This window comes from Bos taurus, chromosome 10 (assembly GCF_002263795.3).
Source record: "Bos taurus isolate L1 Dominette 01449 registration number 42190680 breed Hereford chromosome 10, ARS-UCD2.0, whole genome shotgun sequence".
NCBI classification, from domain to species: Eukaryota; Metazoa; Chordata; class Mammalia; order Artiodactyla; family Bovidae; genus Bos; species Bos taurus.
Window position 1 is genome coordinate 25,713,108 of NC_037337.1, and position 20,492 is coordinate 25,733,599.

The 20,492-nt window shown below is 42.0% G+C and overlaps 1 protein-coding gene across 13 annotated transcripts in view; it reads left to right on the plus strand.

Moving 5' to 3' along the window:
* Nucleotides 1-20,492, plus strand: part of CHD8 (chromodomain helicase DNA binding protein 8) — a 58,382-nt gene that overhangs the window by 711 nt on the left and 37,179 nt on the right. For 4 of the 13 annotated variants that reach the window (XM_024997354.2, XM_024997359.2, XM_024997357.2 and 1 more), the window contains exons 2-3: nucleotides 18,160-19,217; nucleotides 20,107-20,478. In XM_024997354.2, coding sequence (XP_024853122.1) covers nucleotides 18,375-19,217; nucleotides 20,107-20,478 — 1,215 coding nt within the window. In that variant the 5' untranslated portion in view covers nucleotides 18,160-18,374. 13 annotated transcript variants of the gene reach the window in all.

Genomic DNA, 20,492 nt, shown 5'->3' on the forward strand with positions numbered 1-20,492 from the left:
TCTTCAGTGGCAGAAGACCCCTCCCCCTTCCTCGGAGCGAAAGCAGTTTCTTTATTTACCTGTCTCCAGTGTCGCAGGAAATTTCCCTGCCTTTGCGGCAGCTGTGCAAATGCAGCAGCTCCTACCTTTTAAGGGGCAGTCCTAAATGATTAAGATCTTCAAGGAAGAGGTGAATAGTGGTATATAGATGTTTGGTGGACCAATCTCTTTTCAATGACTGAGAACAGTGAGCCAGAAGTGGAAGACTGAGAACTTGATGTCTTTTTCTTTTAAAGAATAGACATAGTGGAATGCCCCAAACACCAGAGGAGCTGCGTTTTCTGTCTACTGCATCCTACCATCGCCTAGCATCCACAGCTTGTTTACTCTTCATGTTGTTCTAAACCTATCAGGTCAGCCGGAGATTCTCTGCCTGTTATCCTTAGCATCAGGTGAGGTCCTATCCACTGTGGGGCACGTTAGTTACTAGAAGGTGAGTTTGTGATTTGAATAGTATTCTCTTGTTAGTCCATTAGATATGTCTTCTGCTTAGGAATTTCTTTTGTATTGATCAACAAATAGGTTTCAGAACGAACTGTGGTCCACCTCTTAGGGCGAGAACATGGGAAGTTTCTCATTCCAAATATTTTGGATTATCTCACCCCTTAAAGGAAAAGAAGAGTTATGATAAGGAAAACAACGTTTTTCATTTAAAGAGACAGGTGGTAAGAGTGGTGTGCCAGTGGGTCTGCAAGGCAAAATGAAGGACGTTGGCCAAAGAGAAGGTACATGTGTGTAAAGACAGGCTTCGGGGAAGGTTTAAAACTGCAGTAGCAAAGGAGTAATGGATTAGGATAAGAGATTTGATGAAACAGTGCATGGTTAGTGACATAGAATTCTTGCTTTCCTCATGTTTGATCTATCCTGTGCCTCTGGCCTTTTGAGTATGTCAGTTCCCAAATTGACAAAATCCGTTTAGACATGGATAGAAATGATAGAAATAGAAATCTGCTGAGCTGGTTGTGAATCACCAGGAAACACAGATCTTGTATTTCCCGGGACAGTCTTCTCTGCAGCACCTGCTGGGTGATGGGGTGAAAGAATCTTGGCATTGTGGTAACCACCGCTGCAGAGTTTTAGTTGTAACAGGAAAAATTTGCCACTTATTATTAGAAGGGTCAAGTTTCTGGTAGGTAAGGTAGGGTGGTGAAGGGAATTGATCTTTAAAAGAAACCATTGTACGTGTCGTTTTTGAAAAGGGTGAGGTTTTTCTGGGCAAAGCTAACACTTTATTAATTTGTGGGTTTCAAGCTCTGTACTTGCTTTCTGAAAGAATGAGATTTGATATTCATTCAGATGAATGCTAAATGCTTTGAAGATACTGTTTGTCTACAGTCCTGCAAAGGTTAAGCTATCTCTGAGCTTACGTTTAGCCTAATAACTGAAGGATAAACAAGATAATATTGTTCTGGACCCTCCACCCTCAGCCTTAGAAGTGACTCCACTTCTGGAGTTATATTTGAACTGGTCCCTGATCCGCAGGTCTTTGCTTGACCTACCCTTGCACCTACTATAACCAACTTAGTATTTACTCTTTTACTTTTAGCATTCAATTCATTGGTAAACTATCATTTCAGAACCTACTCATCTCCTCTTTAATTAATTGTTCTTTTTCTCACAGAGCAGGTGGTCTTCCTTTTATCCTTCTGTTATAATTTTGTTCACTTTGCCTTTTATTTTGACTCACTGACATTGTCCCTTTTCGCATCTGTCTTAAGACCATTTAAGAATGCAAAGAGACCCTGACTTTCAAGAGGGGTTCCTTTGGTTTCTGGTACCCAAATACCTTGGCTTCCCTGGTAGCTCAGCTGGTAAAGAATCCACCTGCAATGCAGGAGACACTGGTTCGATCCCTGGGTTGGGAAGATCCCCTGGGGAAGGAATAGACTACCCACTCCAGTATTCATGGACTTCCCTGGCTCAGATGGTAAAGAATCCACCTGCAGTTGGGGAGACCTGGGTTCAGTCCCTGGGTTGGGAAGATCCCCTGGAGGAGGGCATGGCAACCCACTCCAGTATTCTTGCCTGGAGAATCCCCATAGACACAGGAGCCTGGTGGGTGACAGTCCATAAGGTCGCAAAGAGTTGGACAGGACTGAGCAACTAAGCACAGCATGGCACCCAAGTAACAGTTGTATTTCTATGTAGCATTGCTGTTGTGTGAACTGTTTACTATTGCCTAAAGCTTTGTTTAACCATTTATTAAATTTTGAATTATCCTGGATCCCCTTCTCCCAACCTTAACTTCTGTTTTGTTTTGTGTTGGTTCTTAAATGAAGTTGTAGTTTAGCTTTTTTTCTTTGTTTGTTTTGCTTTTTCTGACTAATTCATATTGTCTTTAAATGTTTCATTGTTTCTCTATGTTGCAAAATAAGTCCACCTCTTTGTAGTTATTGGATATTTTAAATTTAAACTACAGAGTATGTTACTCTCTGAGATTTCTCATTAAGCTGTTCAGGCGGTAACAATTTCTTTTGCCGTTTTATTACCCATCACTTTCTATCCTTCACTAAACTCTTGGTTATTGAATGTTACATGAAGCAAAATAGTCTACTCTGCTGTACTTTGCATGTGTGCCCAGTCGTGTCCAACTCTTTGCGACCCCATGGACTGTCGCCCGCTAGGCTCCTCTGTCCATGGGATTCTCCAGGCAAGAATACTGGGGTGGGTTGCCATTTCCTCCTCCAGGGGATCTTCCCAACCCACGGATCCAACCCACATCTCCTGCACTGCAGATGGATTCTTTACCACTGCACCGCCTGGGAGGCCCTGTAAGTTAACTTTAAAGTATGTAATTGTTGCCTTCAGATCCTGCAGGAGAAGTTTTTTTTTTTAAATAAAGCACTTAATTTCTGTATATGTTACATGATAATGTAACATATATTATTTATTCCTCTATATGTTACATGATAATGAAAAATCTAGCAGAAAGACTGGCACAGATAGTTAGTTACTTTTCATGCACCTTCAGCAGGGATGAATCCAGGAATGAACTCCAAGCAATGGGACAGTGTAGGCTCCGGAGCCTAGATGACATTTGAGGTATATTTCAAGTATATTCTCATTAGTTTGTTTGAAAAGAATTTTCAGAACATAGTCAAATAAAAGTACAAAAAATTGCAAAACCAAACCGAGGATTTTAAATATTACATACCTTTGTGTGTGTGCGCACGCGTACATGTGCTAAGTCGCTTCAGTCCTGTCTGACTGCAATCCTGTGGACTGTAGCCTGCCCGGCTCCTCTGCCCATGGGATTTTACAGGCAAGAATACTGGAGTGGGTTGCCATTTCTGTCTCTAGTGGAATCTTCCCAACCCAGAGATTGAACCCGGGTCTCCTGCATTGCAGGCAGATTATTCATTGAGCCACTAGGGAAGACCACCTTTATGCATAATTTTTAAAAGATTGGCTTTGTCATTGAAAGAATGAAGCATTCCTGATTTTATTCCCTCAGTACATTTCCAGAGAAAGTCATTGTGTATGGTTTATTTTTATTCAGTATTTCCAGGCTTTTTTTGTTTTTTAAATTTTAAAAAGGTAATTAAATGACAGACTTTTAAAATTACTAAATAATAACCAAATTACTAGATACTAATAGAACTGTGCTTTTTTCTCCCCATGTATGTCAGCACCCTAAATCTGATAGTTCTGATTTGTTTGGTAATAGCCCAGTATTCCAGTACTAACACCTTTTTGTTTTGTTTTGTAATTCTCCTTAAACTATGTCAGTAACTTTTTGTAAAAGAATATATATTAGTTGAATTCTTAATTTCATCTGAGAGGAAGGGTATTCAAGAGCTGTAAAGTCTTTCAGATTTCTCAAATTGTCTCTCATGGTCTTTATAAAAACCTTTGGAATATCCCACCTCCATTTTCTCTTCCACTACATAATTTGGGGATACAACATATCTTTGGGAATTATTCTTAAGTGACGTGGGTATTCAGAGGTACATGGTCCCATTAGTGATACAGGAATTTATTTTTGATTGGTTCTAGGAAAAAAACAGTGATTTCGGTAATTTGGCAGCCTACTTAGAACCAAGTCATAATAGTGTTTTGTAGTGGAACATGAAATCATATTTCACTTATTCTGTGATTTTTCATGTCCTATTACAGATATCAGATGTGTATCAGATACTCATCCATCCAAGTAAACTTTATGACAAGCGCGATTTTTTGAATTTTTGAATAGGGGCTGCCAAGTTGCATAAACACTGAACTTTCGGTGTTTTATTCTTCATTGCTTCCGTTCAGCCCCATGGGTGGCTAGGGCAACATGCTTTTGCCTATTTCTCGGGTGTACCTCTTGGTGGGGCACCTTTTCCATGAGGTCTTAAATATATATGTGGGTAATGGTCACTTCCATTCACTGCTCTCCTGAAAGTCATGGGAGTTAAAATTTGAGGCGCCTGGGACTAGGGGCCTGTGAGCTCCTGAGGAACAGCCTAGTCAGTTGCAGAACTGGTAAGTTCCCACAGGCAGCACTGTGAAGTAAGCAAAGTACTCAGATAGATACCAGCATCATTCCTATAAACACACAAAATGATTAACTGAATTACCTGCATGTTGCCCTAGCCACCCATGCTGGTTGAAGTCTGTTCTGAGGTTTTGAGGTTAAAGTGTTATCCTGCTTTCTCAGCACAGTGGTTGCGGGTCTTTTTATCCTGCCCAGCAGTCCGGCTATTCTGATTATGAAACTCTTGCATCTACTTTAGTATCCCACCATTCTGCTTAGCAGGTCAGCTCAGCCAAGTCTTTAAGGAGTAATTTTGCTTTGAGAGAAACCTTTAGTGGTACTCTTTTAAATTATTGGACAGGGAATAATAAACTCCTTTTTTTTGCCTACTGTGTGCCAAACATTGTACATAATCTTTTAATTTTCAGAATAACCCTGAAAATGTGTGTGATGTTACTTTCATTTTACAGAAGAGAAAAAAATAAGACTTAGTGAGGTTTGATAACTTAACCAGGAGTAGAACTCTGGTCTGTGGGACTTCAAAGCCTCATTCATTATCATCTCCCCCCAGTTAGAAATTCATTGTAGGCCTCTGGAGAACTGTCTTTGACAACAGTATTAGACAAGTAGGTATTCCATAGCTTATTAAAGCTATACCTTTAGCAGCTGTAGGGCCTTGAGAATGTAAATTTTCTTTTTGTATTTCTGTCAAAATGAAAAAAAAAAGAATAATAGTTTATTTTATTTGACTTAGTTATTTTGAAGATAAGATTATGTGAAATACTTTAAGCTCTACAGAGGAAAATCACTTGGTCGGTCACAGACAACTTCATTTTTTAGCCAGTGCAAGTGAAACTAACTCACTGACTTCATCATCCCATGTCACTGGGTCATTTTTTGTGCCTAGAGGCATAAGTGAGATAATAACAGTGTTTCTCCTCCTCTGCCACACACACTTTTTTAGCATAAATGTTGCAATGAAAACAGTCCCTCATAAATAGTTGAGTAGGAGTTCCCTGTTGGCCTACTGGTTAGGATTCCGGGCTTTCACTGCCACAGCCTGGGTTCAATCCCTGGTTGGGGAACATCGCACAAGCTGTGCAGTACAACCAAAAGATAAATAAATAAGTAAATATTTATATTTCTCTGTTAGGCTGAAACAGTATATATATATATACCTGGGCCAGTTAAAGTAGGGCATGCAGGGGTGGTGTGGGAGGGCATAAAGAGGACCATGACTCTGTTACCATTACTCTGTTATGGAGGGGAAGGTGAAGTGAGCAAAGGGGATCAGCTGTATGGTAATAAATGCAAAGTAACTTTTTGGTGGTGAACATGCTGTAGTGTATACAGAGGGAGGAAAAAAACTGTATACCTGAAACTTATAAATGTTATAAATCGGTATCGCCTCAGTAAAAAGAAATTGCAGATATTATTACTTAAGCTGGATGTCCAAAAGTGGTGTCATTCAAGGTAATATATTGATCCAGTTATAAATTCCTTAATTTAGAACCTAGAATATTACTTTCATCGTGGTGAACACACACCAGTGAAGAGGAACTTCTCCAGGTCCAGTCTAACTTGACCTCAGGGCACTGATCCTTAAAGGTTAGGCTCTTATTTTCTCTCTTCAGACTTAGACCAAAACTCTAGGGTTTCACTGGAATAAAATCTACAATGAGGCTAAATCCGTGCCCCATTTTTGAGGCATGTGAGTATGGTTTCATCCATTCACTTTTTGCCACAGCTTTAAATTACCCACCACTGAGGCTTTTAGGGTCCCAAGCCTAAAGGAGATAACTAAAATTTCACGGCTTTCAATAGTGATTGCCACACTACAGAAAGTAGTCTATTATGTGTGTTAAATGCAGCCTCTCTTGCTCCATGAGAAAGCTGTGTCTGCTACAGGTCCTGAAGAGTAAAGATGCTTAGGGTCTTTTGGTGCCTCTTTTGAATGTCTCTGGAGCTGTGCTGCTACCTGTGTGCTGTCTCAGCAGCCTGAGAAGTGTGTGGTTTTGGTGAGACACCTTTTATTACGCAGCACCACCCCCCTCCCCAATCCCCACTCCCGCACACCTTTGACTAGAAGTTGAAAATGCATTCCTTCAACAAAAGTACACAGGGTGCCCATTACTACCTGGTAAGCAAAGGAAATATTGTAACAAGCTGTACACAGACCTTGCCCTTGTGTAACTTTCATTCTAATATGGGGGTGAGGAAGGCTGGATAGCAAACAATTATATAGTCAGTTAATCAGTCTACTACAAAAGAGAGATTATGGATGTTACAGAGAGTTTACAATAAAGGCATATAACCTACACCATAATATAGTTGGGTTGTTAAAAATGTGACTTTGGAAGCTACACTACCTAAGTTTGAATCCGGCCCCACTTTCCATTAACCGTGGAATGTTGAGTTAATTGCTTATGATTTGTGCCTCAGTTTCCTCATCTGTAAAAATGCAGTTATTTCACATTCAGTCTGCTAATACATTTTCATTGTTTAAAACAGGGCCAGGTGTGTAATGTACATTCAAAAGTTTGGTGATTTTTTTTTGTCTAGGAGGTCAGGGAAAGCTTTTCTTTGAAATGATGCTGTTGAAATGAGATTTGAAGGATACGTAAGAATTAAATGGGCTTCCCTTGTTCAGTGGTAAAGAATCTGCCTGCCAATGCAGGAGACACAGTTTGATCCCTGGGTTGGAAAGATCCCCCTGGAGAAGGAAATGGCAACTCAGTCTAGTATTCTTGCCTGGGAAATCCCATGGACAGAGCAGCTATCCATAGGGACTAAACAAAAGCAAACAACAATTAAATGGGCTAAACGGATGGGGAACAAGCTGGAAGGCAGTTGCAGTAGTCGAGGGGAGTGGGGATGGTCAGTTGACCCAGGAGGGTAGTAGAGGCAGAAGTGGGTGGATTTGAGGGATGTTTAGGGGGTGAAGGTAGGATTCTGAAATATGGGATAGGAGTGATAAGGAAAAGAGTTTCTGGTGTCTTCAGCCATGGCTGAATAGGAGATGCTAGAGGGTGATTACCTTCTGTGAGTGCACATGTGGTAGTGAGTATGGAGGAGACCACCAAGAAGGTAAGAAGCCTCTTCTAGGGAGAGCTGGAAAGAAGGTCAGCCAGGGAGACTGTAGAGACGACCAGGAAGAGCTGTTGAGTAAGCAAGTCAATAAACACGCCTGGAGTTCAGACGTCTTGCCCAGAGATATAAATGAGAGACAAGTATATAAGTAGTTTGTTGAGGAAAAGAATGAATTGAGACCCTGTATATGAACTAGACATCCTTGCAGGTACAGAATAAGAAAAAAGGAAGGCCCAGGACCAAAGCTTGGTGAACTAAATGCTGGTAGAGGAGATGAGTAGCAAAGGAGAATTGGCCAGAGAAGTAGAAGGAAAATCAGAGAAGTGTGATGTTCTGGAAAAAAGTGCTTGGAGGGATGGGATGAGGGGGTGTTTCTGAAATCTTTATCATCCTTCCTTGGATCCCTGAGAGTTTTAATTTAGGTCTCTAAATACCCAAAAGTCAGATGCTACTGACTTAGAACATCTATAGCAGGTTTAGGCTGACTGAAGCCAGTTAGTTAAACATGATCTTCAGACTCTAGAATCTAAACTGTAGTTATTCCTGTTTGCTGTAAATTAGATCTAATATAGAGGAAGCAATGGCTGCAGTCCATATGCATGCTCATAGATATTAACCTGCTGAAATTAATGAATTATTTTGAAGGCCATTAATCACTCCACACCCTCTAAGGCTGACTGGCATCTCCCAAATTAGGTAGAGACTGGTAAAAACAATTTTTTTCCCAACTATTATCCAGGAACATTGGTTGAGTACCTCCTAGAAATAGTGGTTATATATCAATATTCATTAGAAGTGTGTGAGATGTTTCATTAATCCTCATTAATGGCCCTGTAATCTGATCCCCCTTTGTACTCCAGGAGATAGTGAAGATAAAGGAGATAGAGGAACCCCAGGAGATAGTGAGACAGGAAAGCCTTGTGTGCTCCAGTCCACAGGGTCGCAAAGAGTCGGACACAACTTAGCCATTGAACACCACCACTGCTTTGATCTCCCTTTGTACAAAGGAATGGACTAGACTCAGAAAGGTTTATTTACTTTGTGAACAGGAATTTGAACCCACATCCCTGTGACTTTAAGCCCCTGAGGCTTCCGCATACAAATATAACCAAAATAGGAATTAGAAGATAATTATCCCCAAAAAGTACTTAACAAAAATGCTATGAAAACTCATATGGAACTGACTAGTCTTAGCTTGCTAGTGAAAAGCAGAGATGTATTAAATCCAGTGGACACGTTTTAAAGTTCTTATATTATTGGACATTTGTGCTTTGTTGGATGCAATTGAGCACTCTTTCCCCCTGCAACTCTCTACTCTCTTTGCTTCGGTTGCATTGCACTTCTGCTTCTCTAGCTTTGCCTTGTCTACCTGCTTAATAGGTGTAGCTTATTCTGATTCTTAAATCCTGATGTTCTCTTGGGTTCCTCTGTAGCTTTTCTCACTCCACACCCAAAATCTCAAATTTGGGGGTTTCCAGCTAAGTGTTTTGTTTAGCCTGCAAAGTGTTTAAAACATTTTAAAAAATTAGTTACCTTTGTTTAAAACCTGGAAGACTTACATAAAGCTCTGTATTTCTGGCTTTTGGAAAACCTAAAGTTCTCTCTCAGCCTTGGATTTGTGTTTCCATATGGCAACACTTTAACTAATTGCTGAACAGCAGCTGCTGTCTTTGGAGTGGACATTCAGTTCTTCCCAGACCCCCAGCGTTCTCTGTTGTCTTCCAACAGCATTGGTGCAGTGTTGTATATACTTGCTCTGCTCTTCATATTCTGAGTACTCCCCACTCGTAAAACTACTGTTTTGATACTGATAATTCCAAATCTGTCACCAAGGCAACTTTGAGATTTATACATCCGACCTCCCATTGAGTATCAGTACTTGACATGTTACAGGCAACTCACACTACAGTAGCTGAACTCCTCTTTCCCTATAAACTCTAGGTTCTACCAGTTTTTATCCCCTAAGTTTTACTAAACTCTCTCCCTTCCTTCCCTCCATTACCTTTGGAACCACAATGCTATGATTTGGGTTCTCATCATCTTGTTAGAATTCCTGGTTGCAAACCACAGAAATCATCTTTTGACTAACTTATGCTGAAAGGGAACATATTCAGAGGATGTTGTGTGGCTCATATGGTAATGCTAGAGAATCTGATTTAGAAATTGATCTGGAACCAAGGGAAGTTGGAGACATGGAGAATGTGGGCAGGATCAAAGCACTGACAGTCTGTTTATGATGCTGCAGAATTCCAGTGTCTCCCATTGCTGAATATTGTCTAACTGGCTGGTTCTGGGTCTTTGTATTGCCACTGCAAAATCAAGGTTTTCCACAGGAGTGTCCACTTAAACTGGGCAAAGCTATGCGTGTGTGTACTTCTTCCCCAACTGGAAGGGGAAGAACCTCACCCCTTGTTTCAATACCCCCCACCCACCCACTCCAGCTCTGTAATGGGACTTAAGATCCAGTCTTCCATTGAAGACTTTTACCTTGAGTTAGTCTCCAATATAGGAAGGCAGGGGTGCAGGAAGAAAAAATCAACAGCATCCACATTACAACTCTTTTCTGGACTACCATAGCAGCCTCCTAGCTACTTCTGTGTCCTCTGTCCCCTTATCCCCCAAATCTGTTCTCTATCCAACAGCCAGAGCTAGCTAACTAAAATGCATATTTGATCGTGTGATTCCATTTTTCAGTGGCTCCTTGGACACCTGTAAGAAAATGCTTCAATGTGGCATTCAAGGCTTTTTCCTTGAAAGGTCTGCCCCTTCAATTCTTACCTCCGTCTGATTTCTTCTTTGTGATTTACACTTAGGCGAGACTGAACTTCTGAACTGCTTAGACCTTCCTCTATATATCTCATACTGTTTTTCACTGCCCTGCTTTCTTTTGCTTTTCCTTTTACTGTCCCTGTTGCCTGAAGACCCCTTTCTTGTAGCTCACCTTCCCCTCCCAAGTTAACTCCTCCTCATCCTTTAAGAAACTACTTCCTTAATACCTTTTCTCCTAATTTATTAAGACCCTTTTACCTGAAATAAAGCCCAGCATGTATTTCATTGGACATTTGTCACTACTGTCATAGTCCCTACTCTTTCTGTCTCCCCACATGTATACACAAATGTACTCCTTCCTGTTTTAGGTTCTTTGAGGGCGAGTGAAAGTCGCATTCAGCTACTGGAGTGGATAGCATTTCCCCTCTCCAGGGGATCTTCCCAACCCAGGTCTCCCACATGGCGGGCAGATTCTTTACCAGCTGAGCCACAAGGGAAGCCCAAGAATACTGGAGTGGGTAGCCTGTCCCTTCTCCAGCCGATATTCCCGACCTAGGAATCAAACCAGTGTCTCCTACATTGCAGACGGATTCTTTACCAACTGAGCTATCACGGAAGCCTCTTTGAGGGTAGAGATTGTCTGATTCATCTTTGGTTCTCTAATGCTACCATATTACTCTGTATATTGTACACTCAATAAATGTTGAGATGATGAAGAGGTATTTAATGTGGATCCTAAAGGATAAGTAAGATTTTGAGAAAACAAAGAAATGGAATAAGAGTAACATAATTTGAAGGCAAGTGTACTAGCTAGGCCCAGATGAGAAAAAAATACATGACAATATTGTCTACTTTGGTGGGCATATAAATGTATATGTAGAATAGTGGGAAATAAGACTAGAAAGGCAAGGAGTTTCCTGGTGGTCCAGTGGTTAGGATTCAGCTCTGCCACTGCCTTGGCTCTGGATTCAATCCATGATTGGGGAACTAAGAGCCTGCAGTCCATGGGGTATGGCTAAAAAAAAAAAAAAAGACTGGAAAGGCAAAGTGTGGTCTTAAGGATTATGTCTTAAGTAACAGGGAATCTTTCAAAGTTTTTAAGCAGGTGACTGATTTGGCTATCCTGTGTTTTAGGAAACTAATCTGATAGCAGAAAGAATTAGTAGGGGGAGAGATCAGTTATGAGGCTTCTTTCTGTTACAGGAGCTGCATAAATGAAGTGGCAGCAGAAATAAAGTGAGAAAGATGAATCCTAACTTTGCCACTTAGTTTCATGGTTGTGTCATTCAGCTCTAAGCCTCCGTTTTCTCATCTGTGTAACAAGAGGACTGACTAGATGTGATTGGGAAGCCGGCCAGCTCCACTATCTGTGATACATTTTCAGGAGAGCCAATGGGACTGGGCAAATGGTTGAAAAATGGATACAAGAGGAGGTTTCAGATGCAACTTTGAAGTTTCGAGCCTGAGTGAATGGGAGAACAGTATTGCTGTTTACTGGAGTGGGGATGGGGTGTCCCTAGCATTAGTGGTAAGGTGAAGATCTTTAAGAGATCTAAGGCCAAGTTGATCTTCCTAATTTGTATCATAGAGCACAGAAAGTAGGATTTCAGTGTTGAGAGTGTTTACATTTCGGGCGAAATTAGTGGTCAGGAGGTAAGCAGCTGTTTTTATTAACAGTTTACTTTGAGGGATTTAAGCTTGTACCATCATTCTGGGGTTGCCAACCCTCGGAATTAGAGTGGTCTGAAGTGGCACTGCAAACTGGACCCTGGCCCATATATCAGATGGGCTGAGTTTCAAGAGCAGCGAGGTGAGGGCCAGAGCCCTTAGCCTAAGCCCACGCCTTAGGAGTAGGTGTGTATTTTGGAGGGGGAGGGTTTGGGAATTGTTCGTGAGTACCTGCGATTACTTTCTAGCAAGTACTTACTGCTGCTTAAGGGTTAGACTATCAAGAATGCAATTTGGGTTGCGGCAGAGAGAGCGCTTCATCTTTGAAGAGTAAAGGGCCCCGTGTTCCAGCACTTGGGCTGACTCACTCCTCTGATGGATGGAAGATGTGGCCCCTTTTAATGGGTCGTGGGATAAGGGATAGTCACTACAGCAGAAGAGCTGACAGGACTAAGAGGCAGGGGATTCAGAGGGAGGCGGAGTTGGCCTAGTGTGGAACCCTCTCTCCCGAGTTTACGCTCTTTGGTGTGCAGAAAACAGTGTTGGAGGTGGGGGAGTTGAATCTCCAGGACTAGTTTGCCGCAGCTTGAGACCATTCCTCTGGCCAGGCTCCTTTTTTTTTTCAAGCAAGCTGCAGGCTTCGCCTCGGCCCTGGAAACCGGATAGGCCTCTCCGTGCGCTCTCAACCTAACCCCGTGGTGGCGGGGGAGGGGGAAGCTCTGTTTAGTCCCACCCTTTGCGCTGTTTTGCGTCTTTGCGCCTGTGGTGAGTGGCAGCGGAGTGCAGCGAATAAGGACGTGGGGCGGGCAGGAGCATCAAGTTAGGTTGCTCAGGAGGAGGGGGAACTGGTGCTGGAGAGACAGCGAGAGGGGCGAACCGGCCCCCCACGGCCGCTGCAGGTAAAGGCATCTCTGTTACCCTGCTGGGGTGAGACACAGCTTCTTTTCTCTTTCAGGGCTTGTCGGACCTTCCCGCCTGTAGCTTCCGCCCTAACATTGCTCCCACCCGGGCATCCACACCCCCCCACCCCGCATCTTCCCGTCTTGGCCATCCCCACCCTGGAGGACACCCCACTAGCTCACTCCCTCAAGTGCATGTACTTCATCTCCATTTTGGGGGCTCCAGTTGCCAGGAACCTCCCGCCTCTGCTCTGTGGGCCTTACTGGCACCAACACTGGCAGTATGAGCAGGTAATGTACCCGGGTCCCCGCCACCCCCGCCTCCAGTCGCGTTTCCCTCTCCATCAACCCCGTACTTCCTTACCTTGCTCCTTCCCTTCCACAGGAGTACAAAATTTCTGTACTTTCTCCTTTACCCTTGAAAGTACGTACATGGTTTTAGCGTTCATACTTGCCTATTTTGCTTTCCCTGTTTATTCAGAAGGACTCACTTTACCAGCCATGTTTGCCCCAAAGGTCCATACTCCTGATTGAGGTGTGAGTGCTTTTTCCTTCAGTAACTGGGAAAACAAACAAAAAAGAGCAGTCACACATTTGGCAGTGAGAATGGTGAAGATAGAGAAAATGGCCTAGGATCTCGATATTCTTGAGGAAGTCTCCTGAGTGGCTTCAAGTTAATAGCTCCATTTCTTATGGTCTGTGTCCTTCTATCTTGATCCTTTGCTGACCCCAAGTTGTGATTCCATTCACATAGGATGTTTATTTCCCGTTTCTTTATAAGACTTAAGACCCTTTGGGTCTCACAGATGTCTCCATGGTGCAGTTTTTAAATCCTTCTCTTTTAAAATTATATTGACTATCTTCATTTTAAGCCTTCTGGTTTATTTTATTTTCAAGAGATCTCTTCAGATTGCTTCTATATTTTGTTTCCATAACGTGTTTATGTCTGCCTGCCTGCCACTGATCCTCTTGAAAGGATACAGTTTCCAATAACAAGATTAATACTTTGAAGTAAAATAGTTTGTTCTTTGAGCAGTTAGAGGTTAAGTGGTCATGGCTGGTACTTTGTAAAGATGCAGCCTTCCCCTCCCCCAAAAGGTCATTTGTTGTCATTATGCCATTCATCTGTTATCTTCTAAGAGGATGGGCAGTATAGAGAAATCTGTAAATGGAAAATGGATATCTGAAGGTCAGTTTATGTAAGTTTATGTATTAGACAATTGGGCTAATTTTTCTTGCAGTGTTTCTCATCTATCATAAACAAAATGATGAACTTCCTTTTGAGAGGCCATAAGAAATCCTATCCCATCATATAAATGTCGATAATCTTTCCAAACCAGGCATGCGTCCTTCTCTGTCCACACCTGCCTGCGCTCCCCTGCCCCGCTGTGTTGTCTTTCACACATCCTCACAGGCCAAGAGATGTGGTCCAGTTTTATTGAATATAAATAATGTAAACAGTGAGACTGTTTCCATTTGACAAATGTAAAATTACAACATTAAAGGTACATTTTCAAACTTCACATACCTTCCATCTCCCAGTTGAGAATCACTGCTTTGTTGAAAGATTTGTGGAGATTGAAAAGTATAGAGTAGAATTAAAACTAAGTCCTTTTTGATTGGACAGAGAAGTTGTTTTTGAAATGGGCAAGGGTACCAGGAGGCACATAAAATAACAGGAGAGCTGGGACTCTAGATTTCTAAGAAAACCCAGAAGAACTATATTAAAGGTGGTAAAGCTGCAGAAAAACATCAGTATTTATTTATTTCGAGGAGAAGGAACAGTTTCTCCTTAAAAAAGAAGGTGAGATGAAGGGCTATTATATAAAGAATCTCTCTGGCTTGTTATCTGAAAGTTGTAGATGGATAGCTTTGAATTTTAATCTTAACTGACTAGTTAGTTCTACTTTCCTCATATCCTATACCCGCCCCCCCACCCCACAAGTTTTCTGTCCTTAGTCTACTTGTTAGTTTGGAATTATGGAAAATGTTTAAGTACAGCCATCAAACTGACTTTTGAGCATATGCATATGTTTCTCTTTGGGTCCATGGAAGGTGAAGGCTGGCTTTTCATTCTCAATATGATAAAAGTCTGCTATGATTTCTTTATCTAAGGAGTTGCTTTACCTAAGGTTATCTTAAGGGTTTCGTATATTTGACTGCTTAACATTTATTTATTTTTGTTACCAGGATTTGAATTATGGAAAGAGAATTCATGAGGTAGATGAACTTGGTAGAATAGGCCAGATACGGGTATAGCTAGGAAGACCCATAAGTAAGAATAGAAGGAGGGAGTAAGAAAGTTGGGGGTACATTTGGAGAAGGTTTATTCTTTTGAGAGTCAAGGACAGATTTAAAGATGTGAGTTAAAAAAAGAAGCTGTAGACTAGGATTAAAAAATTCATATACTATGAATTAGGTTAGGTAGGGGTGAGTTGATAGAATGGAACCGAGAAGTAGTGAGACTTGGTGTGGCATTGTCAGTGGTGAGATTTTTTTTAAATATTGGGGCCTTGACTGAACCAGGAGAAGCAGGAATTTGGCCCCAAAATTGGAAAGGGAGATAAATAAGTACATTCACCTTTAAGAATTTAATGCTTGAGTCATATGGAAGTAAGGAAATACTTCAGAAGCTGTTAACCTGGTTTTTCCCATTAAAAAATGAGATCTCTCTCTCTCTCGCTCTCTCTCTCTCTTTTTCTTTGAGACTGGGCTGTTGCAGAGGGAAGAAAGAGCATTTGGGTGAATAAATAGCAAGGAGTCCTGGAAAGGACAGAATACTCCATGGAAGAAAGGCAGGTTATACACTATTATCAGTGTAAACTTATAGCTGGTGGGAACTTTCACTGTATTTTTTGTGTGACACCTAACTGTTAGATATTTACTGTAGCTTCTCTGACAGTGAATAGGAGGTGAAAAGATAATAGGTAGCAAAGTAGGGCATAACTAGAAAAAGATGATGGAAGTGTTGAAAAAATTATAAGATTATTGAGTAGATTTTTATTAAATTAAGAAATATTTATAAGTCTTCTGATCACCATTTTGAGTAGTTTTGGGGCAGGCATTAGTAGGAGAGACTGGAATGAGCTTGTGGAGTACTTTAGCCAGGAATGGGAAGTGATGTGGACCTTGGTTGCAATGTGAAGGGATACAATTACTGAATCTGGAAAGATCTTGTTTAACATTGGTGGAGATGCTCTGTATGGTTTATAATTTTGAAAAACTGTTGTGCCAACTACTGATGAGTCTGTCCTCTTATCTATGTCTCAGTTTCTGGGCTACTTACCCACATTATATTAATTTTACAGGGATAACTGGAATGAGTTGAGGAAGAGGGAAAAAAGCTTGGGGTTTGTGTGGAAAAGTCTTCAGTCTAGTCTTTTTTGTGTCACTGACAAATTTCTTTTCTGGTTTCTTCTAAAAGAGGAGAAATGGTGTTACCGAAGTTTTCCTGGATTGACAAATATTGATATCATTATACAGAAAGCAAATACTACATTTTCATATAGTTACATGGTGACATACTTAAAATTCCTTGTCTTAGTTTTTCCTTTTTTCAACATTTTATGTACTTAAAAGCCCCACATGTGGATTTTGTCAACATAGTTTCAGTTATTTGTAGGACAGTTTTTCAAGATAGGAAGTTTTCTACTGTCTTAACTTAGAATCAGGGAATACCAGTTAATTTCTCTAAGAACAGAATGGTTAATTTCAGACACCACAGGCACTTATTTTAATTCATTTAAATTTTTTTGAGTAGCTACTGTGTGATATTCATCTGGCACTTTAAAGATCCACAGATGAATAAGATGTGGTCCCCACCATTCAGGAGCTCTTCTGTCGTGGAGAAAGAGGAGCTGGGCCACCATGCAGGGTTGTGCAGGGTGTGCATTGCACATGTTCATCATCATCACAGATAATATGTTTAGTATGATAATTTTCCAGCAGATGGCAGACAAGCATCTTGAGCAGGCAGCTTTTTATAATTTGCACAAAGGAACCTCTTGGGCCTTCAGAGGAAATGGACAAGAGACTTATCATTTTAATAAAATGTTAAATATAAGTGCTTTAAATAAGGTGCAGGCAGTGTTGTGGGTATTTAAAGAAGATGAGAGTTTCCTTGGTGGCTCATCAGTAAAGAATCTGCCCATCAACGCAGGAGATGTGGGTTCAATTCCTGGGTAGAGAACCCCCTCCAGTATTCTTGCCTGGGAAATCCCATGGACGGAGAAGCCTGGTGGGCTGTAGTCCATGGGGTCGCAAAAGGGTCAGAGACGACAACAACAAAGAAGATGAAGGGACTGAGTCGTCACAAATAGCTCACCTTATGGAGGTGCAGGGCTCGCCTTACTGAGTAGAAGACCTTTGAGGATGTTAAAGATTTTACCTGGAAGAGATGTTTGTGGTGAGGGTGATAAAGACGTTCCAGGCAGAAAATACAGCAAAATAGGCAGTCATGGAGATAGGAATGTCATTAAGGGAACTGGATTATCTGTTTGGACTGAAATCTAGGGTATATATAGGAAGTGATGAGCATACAGGAAATGATGAGAGTGAAAGTTGGAAACATAAACTGGGACAAAATTGGAGAATTCTTTGACTCTTTTGCCAGAGAAGGTTTTGATCTTAAATATGAGAGAGCGAGGAGGGGACTTGAGAACAGAAGCACAATGTATAGATTCACTGATAGGTGAACTAAAGTCTGGGAATCTTCCTGAGTACAATTATACTATCAACTTAGCGAGATTATCCAGTAAGCTTGGTTAAAGGTGTTTATTTTGCTAGTAGTAAGTAGAAGTATCGGAATTACAAGGAAAAGTTACAAAATCCAGTATATCCAGAAGCCTCTGGCTGTATTCACTGAAGTATTGCTGATATATTGTTCATTTCTGTCAACTTAAGAATCTGAAATAGAAAGTGAATGAATGTTACATTTCCTGTTCTGTACCTAAGAATGATAATTGTGAAAAGAAATGGACAGAGACAGCGGAATGATCTTGACAGACAGAAGCTTCAAAGTGTGTAGGTGTAAGAGCCCCCAAAGGGGTTGGCTTATTTCTTTTTTTCTCTTTTGGTTTCAAAGCAGAAATGTGGATGTTCTTTCTGCTGTGTCTCTGTCCTCAGCTTACCTCACATTTCCCTCTTATCTTACTATTTTGATGCTATTTGATGCTATGGGTAGAAGTTTTCTCTGAGGTCACCTCCTTTGCTTACTTGTCATTTGTCTTTCTACAACAGGAGTTCCATCATCTTCCTCTGAAGACCTAGCCATCTTGCTCCATGAAGGTCAGGACAGTCTGACATGCACTTGTTTCTTGCCTCTTTACCTGAAGAGTAGTCCTCTTCCATTGTGTACATTTTTTTCTTAATAGGGGAGGGGAGGGGAGAGCCAGTACCCCCCCTCCCCTTCCCTCCTTAAACCTTGGGGAAGTAACCCCCATTGCTTTCCCAAGATGGCAGACCCCATCATGGATCTGTTTGATGACCCAAATTTATTTGGTCTGGACTCTCTGACTGATGACAGCTTCAATCAGGTCACACAAGACCCTATTGAAGAAGCCCTTGGACTGCCAAGCTCTCTGGACTCCTTGGATCAGATGAACCAGGATGGTGGAGGTGGTGATGTGGCGAATTCATCAGCAAATGACTTGGTCCCCCCACCAGAGGAAACAGCCCCCACAGAACTTCCCAAAGAATCAACAGCTCCAGCTCCAGAATCTTTAACCTTGCATGATTATACCACTCAGCCCGTCAGCCAAGAGCAGCCAGCCCAACCTGTCTTACAGACACCAACGCCAACATCAGGACTTTTGCAGGTCTCCAAAAGCCAGGAGATCCTGAGCCAAGGGAATCCTTTCATGGGTGTCTCTGCCACAGCTGTCTCCTCCAGTAGTGCTGGAGGACAACCACCTCAGTCCGCCCCTAAGATTGTTATCCTTAAAGCCCCACCAAGCTCCTCAGTCACTGGTGCCCATGTGGCACAAATTCAGGCCCAAGGTATCACCAGCACAGCTCAGCCCCTCGTGGCTGGCACAGCCAATGGTGGAAAAGTCACTTTTACCAAAGTGCTAACCGGCACTCCCCTTCGACCTGGTGTTTCCATTGTCTCTGGTAATACAGTGTTGGCCGCCAAGGTCCCTGGGAACCAGGCTACAGTTCAGCGCATTGTCCAGCCCAGCCGACCAGTAAAGCAGCTGGTCCTACAGCCAGTTAAGGGTTCAGCTCCTGCTGGAAACCCTGGGGCCACAGGGCCCCCACTGAAGCCTGCAGTTACACTGACCTCTACACCCACCCAGGTGACTTGAGTGAAAGGGGGAGGTGAATTTTGGTTTAGTAGCGGGCCCAGCAACTGTGTGAGAGCAAGCACATAAGAGCTGTCTCTAGGAAATCTGCTTAAATTCCACCTGTACTTTTTATCAGTTAGTGTTGATAGCCACGTTATTTGTTACTTACAAGGTGAAAGCAGTTAGTGTTAATGCATTTTTTGAGCTCTTACTACATATTTACACTGTGCCTAGCTGGTGCTGAACAAGATAGACACAGTCCCTGTCCTCACAGAGCTCACCATCTGCCAGGAAATACAGACCTTAAGCAAGAACTCACAGTGGTGGAGGATACAAACTTACACGAGTACTGTAGGATGCAATGGGAACAAAGAATCATTTTTGAAAAACGTGTATTTATATTTGCAAGACTTAAAGAAACTATGTGTATCTTTCCTGTTCTTATTATTAAGATTGTCCTCCTCCAGCTTTGCCCAGTGAAAAGACTTGTTTCTTTTATAAGAAAATAAAGACTCTAGCCTCTGAATCAAGGGCCAGAAGAATTTGGAGGAGGGGAAGACAGTTTTCAGATAAGTAGGGCTGGTGAAGAGAAGCTCTGAGGAGGTGGATTTTAGTTTAATGTAAAGACTTTTATTCTAATAGGTTTCCAAAGAATGGAATGACTGCCTTAGGAAATAGCAAGCCTTCCAGCAGTTTTTCAAGAATAGACTTGGTACCCACTGGGCAGAGGTTATAGAAAAGATTTATCAGGACAGATAGGAAGATGAACAAAGGGGATTGTACTTTCTTTTCTGACCCTCAGTTTTTACAATTCTAGGATAAGGAAAACTGGTGTAAATATGAAGGGGTCTACCCTTCTTTAATGTCCTACCTCTCTTGCAATTTCCTCTCTTTACTCTAGGGTGAATCGAAACGCATCACACTGGTCCTCCAGCAGCCACAGTCTGGAGGTCCCCAAGGACACCGGCATGTCGTGCTAGGGAGTCTACCAGGCAAGATAGTGTTACAGGGCAACCAGCTAGCAGCCCTGACTCAAGCCAAGAATGCCCAGGGGCAGCCTGCCAAAGTAGTAACCATACAGCTGCAGGTGCAGCAACCACAGCAGAAAATCCAGATTGTACCACAGCCTCCATCATCGCAGCCACAACCCCAACAGCCACCCTCCACCCAGCCAGTGACTCTCTCCTCTGTGCAGCAGGCTCAGATAATGGGACCAGGACAGGCCCCGGGACAGAGACTTTCAGTACCCCTCAAGGTGGTACTTCAGCCACAGGTGAGACTTAACAT